The sequence below is a fragment of the Bombina bombina genome, chromosome 1, assembly GCF_027579735.1.
Source record: "Bombina bombina isolate aBomBom1 chromosome 1, aBomBom1.pri, whole genome shotgun sequence".
NCBI lineage: Eukaryota > Metazoa > Chordata > Amphibia > Anura > Bombinatoridae > Bombina > Bombina bombina.
Window position 1 is genome coordinate 1,168,149,358 of NC_069499.1, and position 26,038 is coordinate 1,168,175,395.

General features: G+C 39.6%; 1 protein-coding gene across 1 annotated transcript in view; it reads left to right on the forward strand.

Annotated features, from left to right (window-relative positions):
• The window catches only part of CCDC47 (coiled-coil domain containing 47), a 40,364-nt gene extending 17,917 nt beyond the window's left edge, over positions 1-22,447 (forward strand). The window contains exons 10-13 of the mRNA XM_053699620.1: positions 1,146-1,204; positions 12,515-12,624; positions 12,742-12,909; positions 21,443-22,447. Of these exons, the coding sequence (XP_053555595.1) occupies positions 1,146-1,204; positions 12,515-12,624; positions 12,742-12,909; positions 21,443-21,523 (418 nt within the window). The 3' untranslated portion in view covers positions 21,524-22,447. The remainder of the gene's footprint in view (positions 1-1,145; positions 1,205-12,514; positions 12,625-12,741; positions 12,910-21,442) is intronic.
• The last annotated feature ends 3,591 nt before the right edge of the window (positions 22,448-26,038 follow it).

Genomic DNA, 26,038 nt, shown 5'->3' on the forward strand with positions numbered 1-26,038 from the left:
TTAAATTGTGACAAAATAAGTGTAAAGTTTTAATGTCTATAAAACAATGGGAGCTGTCATGTTGTAACTTAGGTTGCTTTCTCTGCTGTGGCTAATTAGGGACAGTTTTATAAATAGGTCACTGGAATGTGCAGCCAATGACTTTGTGGAATATAACAGTGTTCTGCACTTCCATTTCTAACAGAACCTGAAATGCTCGCAATTTCAGAATAGAATTACTGGAAAAGGTGACACAATAAATAATGAAAGTATATTGCAGAGTTGTTGTTTTTTTTTTTATATATATATATATATGCGATTTATCATTTTATATCACCATCTCAAAGTGTTTAAAGGGATAGTATAGTCAAAATTAAACTTTCATGATTCAGATAGTGCATGCTATTTAAAGCAACTTTCTTATTTACTCCTATTATCAATTTTTCTTCATTCTCTTAGTATCTTTATTTTACAAAGCAGGAATGTAAGCTTAGAAGCTGGCCCATTTTTTTGTTCAGAACCTGGGTAGCGCTTGCTGATTGGTGTCTAAATGTAGCCATCCAACCAGCAAGTGCTACCCAGATGCTGAACCAAAATGGGCCGGCTTCTAAGCTTACATTCTTGCTTTTTAAAACAAAAATACAAAGAGAATGAAGAAAAATTGATAATAGGAGTAAATTAGAAAGTTGCTTAAAATTGCATGCTCTATCTGAATCATGAAAGTTTATTTTTGACTAGACTATCCCTTTAATGTCCCTTTAAAAAGTATCTTTCTTTGCTTTTGCTCTAGTTCACTGGTTTTCAAACCTGTCCTCAGGCCTCCAAGAGGCCACGTTTTCAGGATTAACTTGGATGAGAGCAGGTAAAATAACTGTGCTCCAATTCATACATCATCCTGTTAGGGAGACCTGAGGACAGGTTTGAAAACCAGTGCTTTAGTTTAATTATCAGTGTTGTTGCAAACATAGGAATGGACAGAAAAAAAAATCAGATTGATTTGGGATTTACAATTAATTCAATTTTCCCATGTGGGTTATCTTTAAAACTTTTTTGGGATTTGTATTTCTTTCAATACAAGGAAAACATGCATCAGAAAAGAAGTCTGCTTTTGTATTGTATTATTCCAACCTTATTTACATGTTTGATAACTATTCTCTACTTTCTAGGGAAGGGCAGCCGCTCAAATTGCCGGACACCAAGCGAACTCTTATGTTTACGTTTAATGGTAACTATATTGATAACTGGGCTTATTTGAGATACACCATAGTATTGAGAAGACAGTGCCTATGTCTCTAAAGCTTTCTGGTTTGTTGAGATTATCAAATACGTCTCAGTACTGAGGGGTGTCTTAAAGAATTTTGGAAAGGCAAAGTTTAATGTGATAGCTGTTTATCTATGAAAGTGGGGTCCTGGGTTTAAAGGAGACACATACATTACAATATTATACTCGTGTTTTTTTGTGATTTTCTCTCCATGCCAGAAGTTTAATAATCATGCTATAGACTTGACCCATTGTTTGACGTTTAAAAATGCAATATCCTTGTTGTTGGGAAGTATACAAGGGATGATAACATATATGGTGGCCGTTGTGTGCATAAATGTTGGAAGAAAGTTATGGTGCATCATTTATGAGGATACATTTGTAAAGACTTAAAATCTGTTTCAAAATAGGAATTGTCAGAGGACCATAAAATACAGAACTACATAACCAACAAAAACACATTAAAACGACAATACAATAGCATTTCATCTGAATTTTAAATTGATGGCCATTAGCCAATAACAGCCCTGTATACACTATAAACTCTTGCACATAGTGCCTTAAAATGTCCATATAAAAAGACGGTGCAAAACGTAGTAATGGAAGTAAAATAGAAAGTCGCTTAAAAGTGCATGTTCTATATGAATCCTGAATGTCTAATTTTGAGTTTTGGGCCCCTTTAATATAGAGTCTGTATATAATGCTGGTTGCTTAAAACCAACATTTACTCCAGCATACAAAACAAAGCTACAGTGTTTGTCTTGTTTCCCGTTCCATGCGCTAAGCAAGTATGTGATTGTGTTTTTATGGTTTACAAAATGGACATTTGACACAGCCAAAATATGGAAAATATCAATAAGTAGAGGAGATAATAAATAAATAAATAAATATATATATATATATATATATATATATATATAACACAACCTTAGCACTCCCTGTAATGGGTGCAAATACCTTGCACCCATTTTTTTTTTCAACAAGGATGTTTACACTTTATTCACATATTGTGGTACAACTCACATCCAAATATATCCAACGTTTCGGTCCTCCACCTGGGACCTTTATCAAGGAATAGAGATATATATATATATATATATATATATATATATATATATATATATATATATATATATATCTCAAACATCCAGATTAAGTGCTCTCACTCAGCTAGACATTCACGATTGGGGCAGAGATAGGACAGGTTGGGGTTAATAGATTCTTATGCACTGTTTTTAATATTTTCAGGTGATCGTTTTGTGATATATGCCAAATGTTTTCTCCATTATTTCCACACAAGGATTCGGTTTATATGATGGAATATTTAAGTGGTAGTTCAAGTAGAGGTCTGAACAATAGATTCCTTCAGGTATCACACTCTAAATACACGCCCATTTGGGCTAGTCAATTTCGCCTCAATGTTTGAATGTTGATAAAACATATATAATACGTTTATAAGCACAATCACGTAATAAGTTCATTTAAATAAACACACTTATAGGCACGATCTTTTTACTCTTAACTTTAGTTTTATTTTTAGTTTTTTATGTACACTCTGTCAACTCTGTTATGGCGATCCCATAATATGTCTGCTGGCATATTGATCGATTTGAGCAAGAGGCTTTGATTTGTAGTTCACAACATGGTTATTGTAAGTTTATGTGTATGGTTCCGGCTACGATGAATTATAACACTGCATACGTAACTCCAAGACTTGTAGGCTTTTACACGCCCATTTTGTGACACGGCACTCGGCCATTGGGTTAGGTTTGTTGACATTCCTAATAGCTCTCCCAGAGCGATCGGCTACACATTATCATTATCTTTGAAAGCGCATGTAACAATTAATCCAGCTGAACATGCGATACTGTGTATTGAGATGCCGGTTCCTTTGTGAGTTATAGCCATGCCGGTGATCGCGTCCCTAGTAATTAGGGGAGGACCAGCAAGAGTGTCTTTTGTTTTCACTATAGATGGTTTCGGCGTCCCTGACAACAAGGGGCTGAGTAGTAACTATAGGAATGACGTATTGGAGCTGAGTGCAATTGAAGTTTGCAAGCCAATGCTTGATTGGTTAGATTATAATAAACGATTTTTACGATTTATTTTACCTATTTTTTGATTGACAATCATATAGGATGTGTATTTCAGTTAGGGGGCATGACCACCAGCATTAGGGGCCCAAGGGGGATTTGTTTTTAAAGCATTTTTGTTGTTTGTTTCATTAGTCACATACACGATTTTGTATCATGTTTCCTTATTGGTCACTTCAAGGGTGTGTTCAATTATTCAGTCTGGATTGGCTGATCCTGAGGGGAGTGTGTTTGGGAGCCTATTTAAGGCTGCTTTTGTTCAGTGTTTGTTTCTCAGAGGAAGGGACTGTTGCTGTCCCGAAACGTCACAATCTACATTAAAGTTTTGATCACTTTTTGATGAAAATCCAGTGAGTGCTTCTTTTTGCTTCTTTATCATTCACCGCACAGCACCCTGGTAGTCGTTGGATTTTGGTGAGAGTGCACAGACACCAATCTTTGCCTATATATATATATATATAGATAGATAGATAGAGAGAGAGATTTGTAAATGGTTTACACAATGTGTTATTTTCTCTATATTTTGTATTTAGTGGAGGATTTTAAACTCACTTTTCGCCTCCCCATAATTTTAATTGTTGTTGAATTAACCCCAGAAATGAACTTTACCAAGGAGTGATTCAACCTACTCCCAGCTGATGAGTGGCAAAAACCACGAAACGGCTGTCCTGGGATTGGTCTGAATCACTGTACTAACCCTAGCTAAGCATAAAAGCTGTGTAATGCAGCAGTGCTATGGGGTAAAGGGAAGTCTGTCTTAAAAAGCAGGCTAAAAGTAAAAAGGTGAGTCATTGTGAACCTCATTTGCATATCTTACCCAGATTCATTTGCTGCATTGGAAACAGTGTAGTCAGAGATTTTCTAGGTTTAAAGCAAGTCTTCTGACTTGTTTAGATTTGTAAATGGTTTACACAATGAGTTATTTTCTCTATATTTTGTATTTAGTGGAGGATTTTAAACTTACTTTCTCCTGTTAAGTGTGGTCAGTCCACGGGTCATCATTACTTCTGGGATATTAACTCCTCCCCAACAGGAAGTGCAAGAGGATCACCCAGCAGAGCTGCTATATAGCTCCTCCCCTCTACGTCACACCCAGTCATTCTCTTGCACCCAACTAATAGATAGGATGTGTGAGAGGACTGTGGTGATTATACTTAGTTTTTATACCTTCAATCAAAAGTTTGTTATTTTAAAACAGCATCGGAGTGTGTTGTTCCTTCTCAGGTAGAATTTGAAGAAGAATCTACCTGAGTTTTTGTATGATTTTAGCCGGCGTAGTTAAGATCATCTTGCTGTTCTCGGCCATCTGAGGAGTGAGGTAAACTTTAGATCAGGGGACAGCGGGCAGGTTAACCTGCAAAGAGGTATGTAGCAGCATATTATTTTCTGAGAATGGAATTGACTGAGAAAATACTGCCATACCGATATAATGTAAGCTCAGCCTTAAATGCAGTAGTAGCAACTGGTATCAGGCTGTCATGTATGTATATTTACACTTCAGTATTCTGGGGAATGGCACTTCACTGGGATAATACTGTATGCATAAGACTTTAGCCTAACTTGCAGTGGGAACGACTAGCAACAGGCTTTCTAATGACATTTCATTTATTTGATGTTAAAGGGACACTGTACCCAAAAATTTTCTTTCGTGATTCAGAATGAGCATGAAATTTTAAGCAACTTTCTAATTTACTCCTATTATCAAATTTTCTTCATTCTCTTGGTATCTTTATTTTAAATGCAAGAATGTAAGTTTAGATGCCGGCCCATTTTTGGTGAACAACCTGGGTTGTACTTGCTGATTGGTGAGTGCTGTCCAGAGTACTGAAACCAAAAAAAAGCTTAGATGCCTTCTTTTTCAAATAATGATAGCAAGAGAACAAAGAAAAATTGATAATAGGAGTAAATTAGAAAGTTGCTTAAAATTGCATGCTCTTTCTGAATTACAAAAGAAAAAAATTGGGTACAGTGTCCCTTTAAACGTTTTTGCTGGCATGTTAAATCGTTTAATTATCTGAGGTACTGGGTGAAAAATTGTTTTGGGCACTGTTTTTTTCCACTTGGCGGTCGTTTTATTTAATTTAAGACAGTTTACTGATCTCCCTCACTGTTGTGTGTGAGGGGGAGGGGCCTATTGTGGCGCTTTTGCTACGCATCAGAAAATTCAGTCACAAGTCTGTTTTCTTCCCTGCATGATCCGGTTCGTCTCTACAGAGCTCAGGGGTCTTCAAAAGTTAGTTTGAGGGAGGTAATCACTCACAGCAGACCTGTGAGATTGTGCTTTGACTGTGATAAAAAACGTTTATATTCTGTACATTTTTTCTGCTATTCAGGGTTAGTTATCCATTGCTAATGGGGGCAATCCTTTGCTAAAATTGTGTTTTACCGGAAAGAATTTGATGTTATAGTTTCTCCGGTTTATTATTACTCAACTGTCATAACTTTTTTTCTGTGCTTCTTAAAGGCACAGTACGTTTTTCATATTATTTGTAAATTGCTTTGAAAAGTATTTCCAAGTTGCTAGTTTAATTGCTAGTGTGTTAAACATGTCTGACTCAGAGGAATATCTCTGTGCTATATGTGCTAAAGCCAAAGTGGAGCCCAATAGAAATTTATGTACTAATTGCATTGATGCTACTTTAAATAAAAGTCAATCTGTACAAATTGAACATCATTCACCAAACAACGAGGGGAGAGTTATGCCGACTAACTCGCCTCACGTGTCAGTACCTGCATCTCCCGCTCGGGAGGTGCGTGATATTGTAGCGCCGAGTACATCAGGGCGGCCATTACAAATCACATTACAGGATATGGCTAATGTTATGACTGAAGTTTTGTCTAAATTACCAGAACTTAGAGGTAAGCGTGATCACTCTGGGGTGAGAACAGAGTGCGCTGTTAATAATAGGGCCATGTCTGATACTGCGTCACAGTATGCAGAACATGAGGACGGAGAGCTTCAATCTGCAGGTGACGGTTCTGATCCCAATAGAATGGATTCAGACATTTCTAATTTTAAGTTTAAACTCGAAAACCTCCGTGTACTGTTAGGGGAGGTATTAGCAGCTCTGAATGATTGTAACACCGTTGCAATCCCAGAGAAATTATTTAGGCTGGATAGATACTATGCGGTACCGGCGAGTACTGACGTATTTCCTATACCTAAGAGGCTTACAGAGATAATTACTAAGGAGTGGGATAGGCCCGGTGTACCCTTTTCCCCCCCTCCTGTGTTTAGAAAAAAGTTTCCAATAGACGCCACCACACGGGACTTATGGCAGACGGTCCCTAAGGTGGAGGGAGCGGTTTCTACTCTGGCTAAGCGTACCACTATCCCGGTGGAGGATAGCTGTGCCTTTTCAGATCCAATGGATAAAAAATTAGAGGGTTACCTTAAGAAAATGTTTGTTCAACAAGGTTTTATATTGCAACCCCTTGCATGTATTGCGTCTGTCTCGGCCGCTTTTTGGTCCGAGTCCCTGGAAGAGACTCTTGACTCAATAACTATAGATGAGATTTCAAGCAAGCTTAAAACACTTAAGCTAGCTAATTCATTTGTTTCAGATGCCGTAGTACATTTAACAAAACTTACGGCTAAGAATTCCGGATTCGCCATTCAGGCACGCAGAGCACTGTGGCTAAAATCCTGGTCAGCTGACGTTACTTCTAAATCTAAATTACTTAACATACCTTTCAAAGGGCAGACCTTATTCGGGCCCGGTTTGAAAGAAATTATCGCTGACATTACAGGAGGTAAAGGCCATGCCCTGCCTCAAGACAGAGCCAAACCTAAGGCTAGACAGTCTAATTTTCGTTCCTTTCGTAATTTCAAGGCAGGAGCAGCATCAACTTCCTCTGCTCCAAAACAGGAAGGAGCTGTTGCTCGCTACAGACAAGGCTGGAGACCTAACCAGTCCTGGAACAAGGGCAAGCAGGCCAGAAAACCTGCTGCTGCCCCTAAGACAGCATGAATCGAGGGCCCCCGATCCGGGAACGGATCTAGTGGGGGGCAGACTTTCTCTCTTCGCCCAGGCTTGGGCAAGGGATGTCCAGGATCCCTGGGCGTTAGAGATCATATCTCAGGGATATCTTCTGGACTTCAAATCCTCTCCCCCAAAAGGGAGATTTCATCTGTCAAGGTTGTCAACAAACCAAATAAAGAAAGAGGCGTTTCTACGCTGTGTACAAGATCTTTTACTAATGGGAGTGATCCATCCGGTTCCGCGGTCGGAACATGGACAGGGGTTTTACTCAAATCTGTTTGTGGTTCCCAAAAAAGAGGGAACCTTCAGGCCAATCTTGGATTTAAAGATCCTAAACAAATTCCTAAGAGTTCCATCGTTCAAAATGGAAACTATTCGGACAATCCTACCCATGATCCAAAAGGGTCAGTACATGACCACAGTGGATTTAAAGGATGCTTACCTTCACATACCGATTCACAAAGATCATTACCGGTATCTAAGGTTTGCCTTCCTAGACAGGCATTACCAGTTTGTAGCTCTTCCATTCGGATTGGCTACGGCTCCAAGAATCTTCACTAAGGTTCTGGGTGCTCTTCTGGCGGTACTAAGACCGCGAGGAATTTCTGTAGCTCCGTACCTAGACGACATTCTGATACAAGCTTCAAGCTTTCAAACTGCCAAGTCTCATACAGAGTTAGTACTGGCATTTCTAAGGTCGCATGGATGGAAGGTGAACGAAAAGAAGAGTTCTCTCTTTCCACTCACAAGAGTTCCCTTCTTAGGGACTCTTATAGATTCTGTAGAAATGAAGATCTACCTGACAGAAGACAGGTTAACAAAGCTTCAAAATGCATGCCGTGTCCTTCATTCCATTCAACACCCGTCAGTGGCTCAATGCATGGAGGTGATCGGCTTAATGGTAGCGGCAATGGACATAGTACCCTTTGCACGCCTACATCTCAGACCGCTGCAGTTGTGCATGCTAAGTCAGTGGAATGGGGATTACTCAGATTTGTCCCCTACTCTGAATCTGGATCAAGAGACCAGAAATTCTCTTCTATGGTGGCTTTCTCGGCCACATCTGTCCAGGGGGATGCCATTCAGCAGGCCAGATTGGACAATTGTAACAACAGACGCCAGCCTACTAGGTTGGGGCGCTGTCTGGAATTCTCTGAAGGCTCAGGGATCATGGACTCAGGAGGAGAGTCTCCTGCCAATAAACATTCTGGAATTGAGAGCAGTTCTCAATGCCCTTCTTTCTTGGCCCCAGTTAACAACTCGGGGGTTCATCAGGTTTCAGTCGGACAACATCACGACTGTAGCTTACATCAACCATCAAGGAGGGACAAGAAGCTCCCTAGCGATGATGGAAGTATCAAAGATAATTCGCTGGGCAGAGTCTCACTCTTGCCACCTGTCAGCAATCCACATCCCGGGAGTGGAGAACTGGGAGGCTGATTTCCTAAGTCGTCAGACTTTTCATCCGGGGGAGTGGGAACTTCATCCGGAGGTCTTTGCCCAAATACTTCGACGTTGGGGCAAACCAGAGATAGATCTCATGGCGTCTCGACAGAACGCCAAGCTTCCTTGTTACGGGTCCAGATCCAGGGATCCGGGAGCGGTCCTGATAGATGCCTTGACAGCACCTTGGACCTTCGGGATGGCTTATGTGTTTCCACCCTTCCCGATGCTTCCTCGATTGATTGCCAGAATCAAACAGGAGAGAGCATCGGTGATTCTAATAGCGCCTGCGTGGCCACGCAGGACTTGGTATGCAGATCTAGTGGACATGTCATCCTGTCCACCTTGGTCTCTGCCTCTGAGACAGGATCTTCTGATCCAGGGTCCCTTCAAACATCAAAATCTAATTTCTCTGAAGCTGACTGCTTGGAAATTGAACGCTTGATTTTATCAAAACGTGGTTTTTCTGAGTCAGTAATTGATACCTTAATACAGGCTAGGAAGCCTGTTACCAGAAAGATTTACCATAAAATATGGCGTAAATACTTATATTGGTGCGAATCCAAGAGTTACTCATGGAGTAAGGTTAGGATTCCTAGGATATTGTCTTTTCTACAAGAAGGTTTAGAAAAGGGTTTATCCGCTAGTTCCTTAAAGGGACAGATTTCAGCTCTGTCCATTCTTTTACACAAACGTCTGTCAGAGGTTCCAGACGTTCAGGCTTTTTGTCAGGCTTTGGCCAGGATTAAGCCTGTGTTTAAAACTGTTGCTCCACCATGGAGTTTGAACTTAGTTCTTAATGTTTTACAGGGTGTTCTGTTTGAACCCCTTCATTCCATTGATATCAAATTGTTATCTTGGAAAGTTCTGTTTTTAATGGCTATTTCCTCGGCTCGAAGAGTCTCTGAGTTATCTGCCTTACATTGTGATTCTCCTTATCTGATTTTTCATTCAGACAAGGTAGTTCTGCGTACTAAACCTGGGTTCTTACCTTAGGTGGTCACTAACAGGAATATCAATCAAGAGATTGTTGTTCCATCCTTGTGTCCTAATCCTTCTTCGAAGAAGGAACGTCTTCTACACAATCTAGATGTAGTCCGTGCCCTGAAATTTTATCTACAGGCAACTAAGGATTTTCGACAAACGTCTTCCCTGTTTGTCGTTTATTCTGGTCAGAGGAGAGGTCAAAAAGCTTCTGCTACCTCTCTCTCTTTTTGGCTTCGTAGCATAATACGTTTAGCTTATGAGACTGCTGGACAGCAGCCTCCTGAAAGAATTACAGCTCATTCTACTAGAGCTGTGGCTTCCACTTGGGCCTTTAAGAATGAGGCTTCTGTTGAACAGATTTGCAAGGCTGCAACTTGGTCTTCTCTTCATACTTTTTCCAAATTTTCCAAATTTGACACTTTTTGCTTCTTCGGAGGCTGTTTTTGGGAGAAAGGTTCTTCAGGCAGTGGTTCCTTCCGTATAAAGAGCCTGCCTGTCCCTCCCGTCATCCGTGTACTTTAGCTTTGGTATTGGTATCCCAGAAGTAATGATGACCCGTGGACTGACCACACTTAACAGGAGAAAACATAATTTATGCTTACCTGATAAATTCCTTTCTCCTGTAGTGTGGTCAGTCCACGGCCCGCCCTGTTTTTATGGCAGGTCTAAATTTTTAAATTATACTCCAGTCACCACTGCACCCTTTGGCTTCTCCTTTCTCGTTGGTTCTCGGTCGAATGACTGGGTGTGACGTAGAGGGGAGGAGCTATATAGCAGCTCTGCTGGGTGATCCTCTTGCACTTCCTGTTGGGGAGGAGTTAATATCCCAGAAGTAATGATGACCCGTGGACTGACCACACTACAGGAGAAAGGAATTTATCAGGTAAGCATAAATTATGTTTTTCGCCTCCCCATAATTTTAATTGTTGAGATATATATATATATATATATATATATATATATATATATATATATATATATATATATATATATATATATATATATATATATATATATATATATATATATAGAGAGAGAGAGAAAAGAGCTTTCCAAACTTTTCATGTTGGCGACACACTTGTTACACCTACATAATTTCACGACACAGTAATTCAGTTGTGATAGCAAACAGGAGGTTAAACTAACTTGTTTTAAGAGATACGGACACATACATGAATATTTGGTGGAATATTAGATAAAAACACTCGCATTTCATCATAAAGCATTCTTAAGCTTCCACTTCCTATCCATATATCAAGAGCAGGAATAGCAATGCACTACTGGGAGCTAGCTGCAGAAAAATAAAACACTGACTTCTGCTCAGCGTTTAAGCTGCCATCCTCAGAGCTCTGCGAGTTGCACTGACTACTGCCCGCACTGCAAACAAACTGCTATCCCACTCACTGACTACACATGCAGTCACGAGCCAATTGAGGAGACTACACGTGCAGTCAGGAGCCAATGTGCCGCCAATGGGAATAGTTTCAGTTCCCACTGAGCTGCGCCAATAGGTTAAGATAATCTGTGACCCACTAGATATCAATCACGAGTCAACCATGTGATATTCGTAGCAAGCAGGCGGAAAGTCGGAAACAAAAAAAAAATGTAAATTTTTTTTTAATAAAAATGTTTTTGTTCTGAAGCAGGGACACACCTACACACTGTAGCCGACACACTAATGTTTCACGGCACACAGTTTGGAAAGCACTGATATAGAGATATAGATAGATGGATATAGAGAGAGAGAGATATATAGATATATAATCTCTATCTATCTCTCTCTCTCTATCTCTTTCTCTCTCTCTCTTTCTCTCTCTATCTCTTTCTCTCTATCTCTTTCTCTCTATCTCTTTCTCTCTATCTCTTTCTCTCTATCTCTTTCTCTCTATCTCTTTCTCTCTATCTCTTTCTCTCTATCTCTTTCTCTCTATCTCTCTATCTCTTTCTCTCTATCTCTTTCTCTCTATCTCTTTCTCTCTATCTCTCTATCTCTTTCTCTCTATCTCTCTATCTCTCTATCTCTCTATCTCTCTCTCTATCTCTCTCTCTCTCTCTCTCTCTCTCTCTCTATCTCTCTCTATCTCTCTATCTCTCTCTATCTCTCTATCTCTCTCTTTATATCTCTCTCTTTATCTCTCTCTCTCTTTATCTCTCTCTCTTTATCTCTCTCTCTTTATCTCTCTCTCTTTATCTCTCTCTTTATCTCTCTCTCTTTATCTCTCTCTCTTTATCTCTCTCTCTTTATCTCTCTCTCTTTATCTCTCTCTCTTTATCTCTCTCTCTTTATCTCTCTCTCTTTATCTCTCTCTCTTTATCTCTCTCTCTTTATCTCTCTCTCTTTATCTCTCTCTCTTTATCTCTCTCTCTTTATCTCTCTCTCTTTATCTCTCTCTCTTTATCTCTCTCTCTTTATCTCTCTCTCTTTATCTCTCTCTCTTTATCTCTATATCTATCTATATATATATATATATATATATATATATATATATATCTCCTTATTAGAATCAAATACATATTTGTAAATTGTCTTACTGGTGCCTTTCCCTTTTATATTCGAATGTATTGCTTTAGCCATTAAAAAAATGAAGAGAACTTATGTACAGTGGTAAGAATTGCTTTTATTTCTTACTTATGATGTTGTTGGTGGTGGGCTCTTAGTTTTGGACAATTAGTGGCTGATCATTTCCTTGCTGTTACCTAAATCAAGATAGGTTAGACCATGGAAGGCTTTTATAATAGAGAGGGTTTGACTCTGCTTCTTCTTGCAGTTCCTGGTTCTGGAAATGCTACAGTCAAAGATATGGAATCTCTCTTACCACTGATGAACATGGTGATTTACAGCATTGACAAAGTGAAGAAATTTCGTCTGAATAGAGAGGTTAGTTCAAGGCACAAACTGGTACAGACCACTCGGTTAATGCACCTACCCTACACAACTTTTTTTCGTCTTTTTCTTCCCTCACACACTGTTTTTTTTTTTTTTAAATATATTTAGGGTAAACAAAAGGCTGATAAGAACCGTTCTCGAGTAGAAGAGAACTTCCTGAAGCTTACCCATGTTCAACGCCAAGAGGCCGCTCAGAGCCGGCGTGAGGAAAAGAAGCGTGCTGAAAAGGAGCGCATTATGAATGAAGAGGATCCTGAGAAACAGAGACGTTTGGAGGCAGGTTAAGATAGATGAAGAACTCATTTTAAATATGTTTTAATATCAATAGCAATTTGTTATAGACTATGAAAGAAATGTACACCTCTAAATCTTAAATTCTATTGAATTTGATCATCCAAGATGACACCATAATTTTGGATGTAGTAGGCAAAATTTATAAAAAGACAAATTCACACACACTTTATAACCTCAAAAAATATGAGGTATATGTACAGCTTAAAAACATCAAGTAGTATTCCAGTGTGCACAACAAGATACAGTGAGTCCGTTTCGTTGTCCTGTTACTGCTCAGTGTGGCTGAGACCGGGTTCCTGATAAGTGTCCTAGTTCATCTACACCAGGGGTGTCCAAACTTTTTTGGAAGAGTGCCAGATTTCATGAAGTGAACATGTGCGAGGGCCGACCATTTTGCCTGACATTCTTTGAACCATTTATATATATATATATATATATATATATATATATATATATATATATATATATATATATACGTACACACACACACATATATATATATATATATATATATATATATATATATATATATATATATATATATATATATATATATATACACACATACATATATATGTCTTATTATTGCAATAAGCTTGCCAGGTGTTTTCCCCAACAGTCTATCGGGCTCTTATTAACAAACCCTGTCTTGTTATGAAACAGTAGCTCCAGAGTGGAAAAATATCACCTCTAAAAGGTGTAGCTACAATATTTATATAATAATCACAACACTAATGGTTTTGTGTCCGTGATGTAAGTGATGGTAACAGCCTGCATGGAGCGACAGAGATCCATAAGGATAGGACATCTGCGAATGTGACTGGCTGAACTAATGGAGTTGAATTTATATATCTAAGCATCCAAGATCGCATGTACATCCACAAATATTTTATTCATTCAAATACAGCACCTAAGAATGGTGCAACATATCCTCTCTGGGCAGACGCAGTGTTTGAATAATCATTCATGAACATTACCTGCTTAATAGCACTGCCGTAGAGAATGATCAAACAAGATGGTGGTACTCCTGTGGCTCAGTACGGCTGAGCTTCCGGTGGCGTGTGACGTCAGAGGACGGATAACGGCCGTTTGCCGTGCACATAAATAAAATTAGTTACTAGTAGTTAATGCAGTTTGGGAAACTGAGCGGCGGTCGAGGACTCACTGGGTGTGAGCGGCAGGCGGGGACTCACTGGGGGGCCGTATAATGTATGTTTTGAAAATTATCTGTGGGGCCATATCAGTCCGGTACGCGTGCCGCAATTGGCCCGCGGGCCGGACTTTGGACATGCCTGATCTACACTGATCCGTGACTGGCAGCGGGACACTCTGGCTCCAGGAAAAACAATGAGCGTGGCTTAACATGTTTCGTTGGACCTTCCCCATTTCGTCAGAGACCCGGTGGACATTGCCAACCGTATACGGACCAGTATAGGTGAACTTATCTATAGTGGACACTTATCTGGGTATAGGTGAACTTATCTATAGTATAGTGGACACTTATCTGGGACCCGGACTTGTCCACATGGATTAGTAACGGGAGGAGGAATAGATTTTTTTTATGAGGTTATAAAGTGTGTGTGAATTTGTCTTTTGATATCAATTAAAGCTTGTGACTTTTGCATACTACACTTAGAGATTCCCTGTGCTCTGTTTTTTTGTTAAATATATTCTTCAGCCCCTCTACCTACCAGTGTTGCAGCATGTAAGGAACCGCTGCGGGAAACGCCTTTTGTATTGATGCTTCACATACAGAGTTAACCGCATTGCTCTGTAATTTTGTGACATTATTTAGAACATTTCTATATACTGTTGTTAATATTTACTTCTGTGCTTGAATTTATATTTACTTCTGTGCTTGAATTAAGTAGCTAACTTGTTGTAAGAGCACTCCATAAAATGGTTATTTATAAATTAATCCAAAACATTATTTTGTATGCTTACACTCACTGTTCAGCCTAAGCCACAGTTTGAGGATATCTGAACTGGAACACAGGTGAAATAATCAGCTGACTAGTAAACATGGTTACTTTACCTGCTCTCATCCAATGTAATCCTGACAATCTGGCCTATTGGGGGGGCCTGCGGACAGGTTTGAAAATCAGTGGCCTAAGCAGATGCATTTCAGAAAGGCAGTACTTTCTAGCAGATATGTTGGTATTTCCTGGGCAAGCAAGAAATTAAAGGTTTTCTAAGATGATTTTTGCATTTTACTATTTCTGCATTTGATAGTGACTCATTAGTAAAAAGAGTTAAAAAATGAACTAAATAAAAGTTAGTAACAAATGTAGTTATCATCCATTTTTTTCACTTTGAGATATTATCAGGTGCACATTTCACTAAATCCTGAAATAATGGTGCAACTATATGTGTCTTCCTCTTCCCCTGGCTTGACCATAAATTTAAACTGTTACTGGAGATATGTGCTTCCATGAAGCAGTAAGGATGCAAATATCTTTATTTGTATTTCTATATCACTTTTCTCCTGTTAAGTGTAGTCAGTCCACGGGTCATCCATTACTTATGGAATATTTCTCTTCCTAACAGGAAACTGCAAGAGAATTACCCAGCAGAGCTTGCTATATAGCTCCTCCCCTCACCTGTCATACTCAGTCATTCTCTTGCAGCCTAACAGATAGGAAGCTGTGAGAGATCTGTGGTGTTTTTTAACTTAGTTTTATTTCTACAATCAAAAGTTTGTTATTTTTAAATGGCACCGGAGTGTGCTGTTTATTCTCAGGCAGCTTTAGAAGAAGAATCTGCCTGAGTTTTTTTCTATGGCCTTAGCAGACGTAACTAAGACCCACTGGCTGTTTCTCATCTGAGGAGTGAGGTAACTTCAGAGAAGGGGAATAGCATGCAGGGCCTTCCTGCAACAAATAGGTATGTGCAGTAAATTATTTTCTGAGGAATGGAATTGACAGAAAATACTGCTGATACCATTGTAAAGTAAGTTCAGCCTTAAATGCAGCGATAGCGACTGGTATCAGGCTGATGTGTGTGTGTGTGTGTGTGTGTGCACTGAATGTTTTTTCTAAGGAATGGAATTGACTCTGAAAATACTGTAAATACTGAAATAATGTATGAGCCTTAACTGCAGTAAATGCGACTGGTAGCAGGCTTATTAATAATAATACATAACTTTCAAATGTATGTTTAAAACGTTTACTGGCATGTTAATCGTTTTTTGTGAGGTACTTGGTGATAAAACTTATTGGGGCTTGATTTTTACCACATGGCCATTTTTATTTTCTGCATAGACAGTTTCTGAGCTTCCCCACTGTTGTAATATGAGTGGGAGGGGCCTATTTTAGCGCTTTTTTGCGCAGTAAAAATTCAGTCACAATCTGTCTACTTCATCCTCCATGATCCAGATCGTCTCTAAAGAGCTCAGGGGTCTTCAAAATCCATTTTGAGGGAGGTAATCAGTCACAGTAGTCCTGTGACAGTGTATTTGACTGTGAGAAAAACGTTAATTATATAATTGTTATCCGTTTTTGGGTACTAAGGGGTTAATCATCCATTTGCTGGTGGGTGCAATCCTTTGCTAACTTAATACATTTACTGTGAAAATTTGGTTGCTATAACTATTTTTGTTCATTGTTATTTCAACTGTGTCAGTTTTCTGTGCTTCTTAAAGGCACAGTAACGTTTTTTATATTGCTTGTAAATTAATTTTGAAAAGTATTTCCAAGTTTGCTAGTCTCATTGCTAGTTTGTTTAAACATGTCTGACTTAGATGAATCTCTTTGTTCACTATGTTTAAAGGCCAATGTGGAGCCCAATAGAAATTTGTGTACCAATTGCATTGATGCTACTTTGAATAAAAGTCAATCTTTACATGTAAAGAAATTATCACCAGACGACTAGGGGGAAGTTATGCCGACTAACTCTCCTCACGTGTCAGTACCTGCGCCTCCCGCTCAGGAGGTGCGTGATTTTGTGGCGCCAAGTACATCAGGGAGGCCCTTACAAATCGCTTTGCAAGACATGGCTACTGTTATGACAGAAGTATTATCTAAGTTGCCAGATTTAAGAGGCAAGCGCGATAGCTCTGGGTTAAGGATAGAGCGCGCGGATGAGATGAGAGCCATGTCAGATACTGCGTCACAGTTTGCAGAACGTGAGGACGGAGAGCTTCATTCTGTGGGTGACGGATCTGATCCAGGGAGACTGGATTCAGAGATTTCCAATTTTAAATTTAAGCTAGAGAACCTCCGCACATTGCTAGGGGAGGTATTAGCGGCTCTGAATGATTGTAACACGGTTGCAATTCCAGAGAAATTATGTAGGTTGGATAAATACTATGCGGTGCCGGTGTGTACTGACGTATTTCCTATACCAAAAAGGCTTACAGAGATTATTAGCAAGGAGTGGGATAGACCTGGTGTGCCTTTTACCCCTCCTCCCATATTTAGGAAAATGTTCCCTATTGACGCCACCACACGAGACTTATGGCAGACGGTCCCTAAGGTGGAGGGAGCAGTTTCTACTTTAGCTAAGCGTACCACTATCCCAGTGGAGGATAGTTGTGCCTTTTCAGATCCAATGGATAAAAAATTAGAGGGTTACCTTAAGAAAATGTTTGTTCAACAAGGTTTTATTTTACAGCCCCTTGCATGCATTGCGCCTGTCACTGCTGCGGCAGCATTCTGGTTTGAGTCTCTGGAAGAGGCCATTCGCTCAGCTCCATTGGATGAAATAATGAACATGCTTAAAACACTTAAGCTAGCTAACGCATTTGTTTCTGATGCCGTTGTGCATTTAACCAAACTTACGGCTAAGAACTCCGGATTCGCCATCCAAGCGCGCAGAGCGCTATGGCTTAAATCCTGGTCAGCTGACGTGACTTCTAAATCTAAATTGCTTAATATTCCTTTCAAAGGGCAGACCTTATTCAGGCCCGGCTTGAAAGAAATTATTGCTGACATTACGGGAGGTAAGGGCCATGCTCTACCTCAGGACAGGGCCAAATCAAAGGCAGGAGCAGCATCAACTTCCTCCGCTCCAAAACAGGAAGGAGCTGTTGCTCGTTACAGGCAGGGCTGGAAAGTTAACCAGTCCTGGAACAGGGGCAAGCAGGCCAAGAAACCTGCTGCTGCCTCCAAGACAGCATGAAGAGAGGGCCCTCTATCCGGAAACGGATCTAGTGGGGGGCAGACTTTCTCTCTTCGCCCAGGCTTGGGCAAGAGATGTCCAGGATCCCTGGGCGTTGGAGATCATATCCCAGGGATATCTCCTGGACTTCAAGACTTCTCCTCCACGGGGGAGATTTCATCTTTCAAGGTTATCAGCAAACCAAACAAAGAAAGAGGCGTTTCTACGCTGTGTACAAGACCTCTTACTAATGGGGGTAGTCCACCCAGTTCCGCGGACGGAACACGGGCAGGGATTCTATTCAAATCTATTTGTGGTTCCCAAAAAAGAGGGAACCTTCAGACCAATCTTGGACTTAAAAATCCTAAACAAATTTCTAAGAGTTCCATCATTCAAAATGGAGACTATTCGAACCATCCTTCCCATGATCCAAGAGGGTCAGTACATGACCACGGTGGACCTAAAGGATGCCTACCTTCACATACCGATTCACAAGGACCATTACCGGTATTTGAGATTTGCCTTCCTAGACAGGCATTACCAGTTTGTAGCTCTTCCCTTCGGATTAGCTACGGCTCCAAGAATCTTTACAAAAATTCTAGGATCACTTCTGGCGGTACTAAGACCGCGAGGCATAGCGGTGACTCCGTACCTAGACGACATTCTGATACAAGCGTCAAGTTTTCAAACTGCCAAGTCTCATACAGAGATAGTTCTGGCATTTCTGAGGTCGCATGGGTGGAAGGTGAACGTGGAAAAGAGTTCTCTATTACCACTTACAAGAGTTCCCTTTCTAGGGACTCTTATAGATTCTGTAGAGATGAAAATTTACCTGACAGAGGCCAGGTTATTAAAACTTCTAAATGCTTGCCGTGTCCTTCACTCCATTCCACACCCGTCAGTAGCTCAGTGCATGGAAGTAATCGGCTTAATGGTAGCGGCAATGGACATAGTACCATTTGCGCGCCTGCATTTCAGACCGCTGCAATTGTGCATGCTAAGTCAGTGGAACGGGGATTACTCAGATTTGTCCCCCCTACTAAATCTGGATCAAGAGACCAGAGATTCTCTTCTATGGTGGCTCTCTCGGCCACATCTGTCCAAGGGGATGACCTTTCGCAGGCCAGATTGGACGATTGTAACAACAGACGCCAGCCTTCTAGGCTGGGGAGCAGTCTGGAATTCCCTGAAAGCTCAGGGATTATGGACTCAGGAGAAGAAACTCCTCCCAATAAATATTCTGGAGTTAAGAGCAATATTCAATGCTCTCCTAGCTTGGCCTCAGTTAGCAACTCTGAGGTTCATCAGATTTCGGTCGGACAACATCACGACTGTGGCTTATATCAACCATCAAGGGGGAACGAGAAGTTCCCTAGCGATGTTGGAAGTCTCAAAGATAATTCGCTGGGCAGAGTCTCACTCTTGCCACCTGTCGGCGATCTACATCCCAGGCGTGGAGAACTGGGAGGCGGATTTTCTAAGTCGCCAGACTTTTCATCCGGGAGAGTGGGAACTTCATCCGGAGGTCTTTGCTCAACTGGTTCGTCGTTGGGGCAAACCAGATCTGGATCTCATGGCGTCTCGTCAGAACGCCAAGCTTCCTTGTTACGGATCCAGGTCCAGGGACCCGGGAGCGGTGCTGATAGATGCTCTGACAGCCCCTTGGGTCTTCAACATGGCTTATGTGTTTCCACCATTCCCAATGCTTCCTCGTTTGATTGCCAAGATCAAACAGGAGAGAGCTTCGATGATTCTGATAGCGCCTGCGTGGCCACGCAGGACCTGGTATGCAGACCTAGTGGACATGTCGTCCTGTCCACCGTGGTCTCTGCCTCTGAGACAGGACCTTCTAATTCAGGGTCCTTTCAAACATCCAAATCTAATTTCTCTGAGGCTGACTGCATGGAGATTGAACGCTTGATTCTATCAAAGCGTGGTTTCTCGGAGTCGGTTATTGATACCTTAATACAGGCTAGGAAGCCTGTTACCAGACAAATTTACCATAAAATATGGCGTAAATATTTACATTGGTGCGAATCCAAGAGTTACTCATGGAGTAAGGTTAGGATTCCTAGGATATTGTCCTTTCTACAAGAGGGTTTAGAAAAGGGCTTATCTACTAGTTCGTTAAAGGGACAGATTTCTGCTCTGTCTATTCTTCTACACAAACGTCTGGCTGAAGTTCCAGACATTCAGGCTTTCTGTCAGGCTTTAACTAGGATTAAGCCTGTGTTTAAGTCTGTTGCTCCGCCGTGGAGCTTAAACTTAGTTCTTAATGTTCTTCAAGGCGTTCCATTTGAACCCCTTCATTCCATTGATATCAAGTTGTTATCTTGGAAAGTTCTGTTTTTGATGGCTATTTCCTTGGCTCGGAGAGTCTCTGAGTTATCTGCCTTACATTGTGATTCTCCTTATCTGATGTTCCATTCAGACAAGGTAGTTCTGCGTACTAAACCTGGGTTCTTACCTAAGGTAGTTACTAACAAGAATATCAATCAAGAGATTGTTGTTCCATCTCTGTGTCCTAACCCTTCTTCAAAGAAGGAACGACTTTTGCATAATCTGGAAGTAGTCCGTGCCCTGAAATTCTATTTGCAGGCAACTAAGGATTTTCGTCAAACTTCTTCCCTGTTTGTCGTTTACTCTGGACAGAGGAGAGGTCAAAAGGCTTCGACTACCTCTCTCTCTTTTTGGCTTCGTAGCATAATACGATTAGCCTATGAGACTGCTGGACAGCAGCCTCCTGAAAGGATTACAGCTCATTCTACTAGAGCTGTGGCTTCCACCTGGGCCTTTAAAAATGAGGCCTCTGTTGAACAGATTTGCAAGGCTGCGACTTGGTCTTCGCTTCACACTTTTTCAAAATTTTACAAATTTGACACTTTTGCTTCCTCGGAGGCTGTGTTTGGGAGAAAGGTACTTCAGGCAGTGGTTCCTTCTGTTTAATGTTCCTGCCTTGTCCCTCCCTTCATCCGTGTACTTTAGCTTTGGTATTGGTATTCCATAAGTAATGGATGACCCGTGGACTGACTACACTTAACAGGAGAAAACATAATTTATGCTTACCTGATAAATTCCTTTCTCCTGTAGTGTAGTCAGTCCACGGCCCGCCCTGTTTTTACGGCAGGTCTAAATTTTAATTAAACTCCAGTCACCACTGTACCCTATGGTTCCTCCTTTCTCGTATGCTTGGTCGAATGACTGAGTATGACAGGTGAGGGGAGGAGCTATATAGCAAGCTCTGCTGGGTAATTCTCTTGCAGTTTCCTGTTAGGAAGAGAAATATTCCATAAGTAATTGATGACCCGTGGACTGACTACACTACAGGAGAAAGGAATTTATCAGGTAAGCATAAATTATGTTTTTTATAGCAATGTGCTATCTTGTTACTGACAGCTATCATCTCTTTCACCTACAGGAGGCTGCCCAGCGTCGTGATCAGAAGAAGCTGGAAAAGAAGCAAATGAAGATGAAGCAGATAAAAGTGAAAGCCATGTAATCCCAAACTCAGGGGATCTGAGGGAAAAGGAGCACACTAGGCTCCATCTAGCAACTAGTCAGTCTGTCACAGCAACTAGCAGCCTTATGTACAGCAATAACCAATGTGTTCATCAATTAGCCACCATGTCCAGCAAAAAAAATGTATTGACAGCAATAATTCCCTTAATCATCTACTGACCCTTCTTATATTACTGAGCATAGATTTGCAACCCCTTACACTACTTTGGTCATCTACTAGCCACTATTGGTTTTCACTGTCTACAACAATGGTGTTTCTGCTAGGGACCCACTGCAAACCATTACTCTGCCTGTGCACATAACCGATCTACCACTCGCACTACACACACCGTCTTTAAATAACCACCTTGTGCCTAGACACAAGGATACCATGCTGTAATGGCCATTCTCTGCTTTATCCAGTCAAAAGTGTCTCTGTATATAAGGCAGGTAGTTGCACAGTATTTTATCTTGTTGACTCTGGACATAGACTAGACACAGTTTAATAATAAGCTTATGTCTCCCCAAATCCCTCTTGGCCCGCCCATTCTTATTGTGATTAATATTTTAGGGACTATTTATGAGATATTGAATTATAAGTCTTTTACTACTTGACAGTATTCAGGATTGATTTAATAATTGATTCTACTGTAGTTAAAGGTTTTGGATTTTATCGTTTGAGCAACATCTGGGGCTTTTTCTTGGATCTAAGAAATTAATGGGAGGTGTTAATTAATCTTCCATTCCACATATATTTATGAAATTCCCAGTTTCTTTCAGTACAATTTGAAGAAATGCGTTTCCATTCTGGAGTTAGTTTTCTTTCCTCTCAGAATTTGTATATTAAAATGTATTTAAATTCAGATGCTGCTAGTATTTTTTTAAATAGTGTATGTGTATATAAATAAATGCCATTGCACTATCATTCCATATTATAAGGGCTTTCATTTTAAATTGAGTTGTTTATAATTATTCTTTAAAAATATTCTGTGTATATACTGTATGTGTGTATATAGATAGGTGTGTGTGTGTGTGTTGTTTGTCTATAGATTATTGCTTGTGAGATACAAACAAAAATACAAAATTCTCAGTGTACATCCATTAGTAAAAAAATTAATTATATATATATATATATATATATATATATATATATATATATATATATATATATATATATATATATATATATATTTCTCCAATATAAAATCTATATGTAAGTATAGTGAGGTTTAATTACATATTTGGCCGAAATATCAAGTTGCTCTCCATGAGAGAGAGAGAGAGAGATAATAGAAACCTAAAAAGCAGAGTTTGGCTGTGCAGAAACATGGCCACGCAGTGCTAAAGCTCCAGAGCTTTTCCTCCACTAATGCCCTTAATCATGCCACAGCGATTGACATCGCAGGCTTAGCCTGTCTGCACAACTAAATAAAAAATACCACGACACCCTGGCAAGTGAATCTGGACCAGAGACCAACATTCAGAGTGAAAGTGACCAGAGCTTGGCGTGCTACAGATGCTTAAAAGGTACTTGCCAATATGAAAAGCAGTTTGTTTTGGCTTACAAAAACAATCTGCAAAAAGCTGCAAATTACTCACTAGAAACAACTGTCTAACAATATGTCTTTACCTCAAGACCAATAACTTTATTACACTCTATTAATGGATTGTCATCTAAAACAGATATTGCCGTTTTTAATTTTATAAAATCAGAAATTTCAACTATAAGGAAAGATATTAATGAGCTGGGTGCCAGAATGGAATATCTTGAGGAAGCTTTCTTTAGCGAACAGTTGTTTGTCACAACATGATTCCCTTATAACATCTCTACAAGATAAGTTTAAAGGTCTTGTAAATAGAACCAGGAGACACAACCTACGACTAAGGAGCATACTTGAAGACATTTCACCTGATACCTTCACATCTTATTTGGTTGAACTACTCCGCTCTATTCTCCAATCTACACATTTTATAGATGCCTCAATGGAATGAGGGCACAGAGCATTAAGACCCCGTCCTAACACATCTACACCCAGAAATGTAGTTGAAAAATGTTAAACTATAAAGATAGAGAAGCCGTTTGATAACTAAGACATCTAGCTGCAGTCCAAACATCAAGAACACGAATCTTCCAAAATCTATTCCCCCCCACCCTCCCCGCTACAATAGAAAAAAGAAGAGCGATTTAAATTTATCACCGACACACTTAACACAAAATAAAATACAGATGTGGTTTTCCATTTAGCTTCAATTCACCATGCTGGAAAATCACTTCTATATAAAATTCCAGAAGACATACAAGCAATTTCTAAAAGCTTGAATATTATTAACTTTAACCCCCAACTTTATTGACTGCTGGATAAATCATGGACATAGATAGCTCTATTTGCCTCTCAACCCTTAAAGGGACAGTCAAGTCCAAAATAAACTAATGATTCAAATAGGGCATATCATTTTAAACAACTTTCTAATTTACTTTTATCACCAATTTTGCTTTGTTCTTGTGGTATTCTTAGTTGAAAGCTAAACCTAGGAAGTTCATATGTTAATTTCTATTCCCTTGAAGGCCGCCTCTAATCTAAATGCATTTTGACAGTTTTTCACCACTAGAGGGCATAAGTTCATGTGTTTAATATAGATAACATTGAGCTCATGCACGAGGAGTTACCTTGGAGTGAGCACTGATTGGCTAAAATGCAAGTTTGTCGAAAGAATTGAAATAAGGGGGCAGTTTGCAGAGACTTAGATACAAGGTAATTACAGAGGTAAAACGTGTATTATAACTGTGTTGGTTACGCAAAACTGGGCAATGGGTAATAAAGGGATTATCTTTATTCTTTTTTGTTGACTGTCCCTTTAAATACAGACTTCATCTGTTATTTAATGAACTAGTTGATTTTAAGTATTACTTCTTGGTATTGCAGGTAACAAAACAAGGATGTTCTTATAACTGAACTCATTGTGGTAGTGTGCATTGCTTTAATAGCTTATAGTTTAATATATGTATAATGCACAAACATATGGTAAGATAACATCTTGTCTGTTAAAGCTTCATCATGAACATAGAGATGGACACTTCCATAACTTGGACCTGCATTATGTTAATTATAGGCCTCCAAACAAAATTTTACAGATTGGATAGACCTTCATTATCTTACTACGTAGAAATCCTATTGTTCTAAATCTTTTATTGCCCAATTTAACATCAGTAATGAGGTTGACTGATGTCCTTTTAAGTGGCAGAATATAAATATATAAGGGTATTAAGGAGGTCAACTCATTCCTCCCACATTTGTTGCCTCTCTTAGAGGTAATGCTTTACTTCATTCCACTTTGCTGGGCGCAGGTAGTACATAATTTAAAGGCCATTTTAAAGAGACAGTCTAGTCAAAATTAAACTTTCATGACTCAGATAGGAAATGCAATTTTAAGCAACTTTCCAATTTACTTTTATCATCAAATTTGCTTTGTTCTCTTGTTCTTGGTGGAAAGCTAAACCTAGGTAGGCTCATATGCTAATTTCTAAGCCCTTGAAGGCAGCATCTTATTTCAGTGCATTGTGACAATTTTTCACAGCTAGACAGCGCTAGGTCATGTGTGTCATATAAACGTGCTCACGCCTGTGGAGTTATTTATGAGTCAGTACTGATTGGCTAAAATGCAAGTCTGTCAAAAGAACTGAAATAAGTGTGCAGTCTGCAGAGGCTTAGATACAAGGTAATCACAGAGGTAAAAAGTATATTAATATAACAGTATTGGTTATGCAAAACTGGGGAATGGGTAATAAAGGGATTATCTATCTTTTTAAACAATAACAATTCTGGAGTTGACTGTCCCTTTAAAGGGACAGTCTAGGCCAAAATAAACTTTCATGATTTAAATAGGGCATGTAATTTTAAACAATTTTCCAATTTACTTTTATCACCAATTTTGCTTTGTTCTCTTTGTATTCTTAGTTGAAGGCTTAACCTAGGAGGTTCATATGCTAATTTCTTAGACCTTGAAGCCCACCTCTTTCAGATTGCATTTGAACAGTTTTTAACCACTAGAGGGTGTTAGTTCACGTATTTCATATAGATAACACTGCTCGTGCACGAGAAGTTATCTGGGAGCAGGCACTGATTGGCTAGACTGCAAGTCTGTCAAAAGAACTGAAAAAAGGGGCAGTTTGCAGAGGCTTAGATACAAGATAATCACAGAGGTTAAAAGTATATTATTATAACTGTGTTGGTTATGCAAAACTGGGAAATGGGTAATAAATGGATTATCTATCTTTTATAACAATAAAAATTCTGGTGTAGACTGTCCCTTTAAGTTATCCATTTGCAAATCCGGCCATAGCTTGCACTCATGACTTCACCGCATAACAAATCTACACCCAAAGACCTGATACACATCTTGACCAGTAACTCTAAGGGTCTTAATAGTCCTGAAAGACTGTAAAAGACAATCTGGCAATATCATACTCCTACAATAAATTTATTTCTTGAAAGGTAGGGAACCTAAAGCATTGATT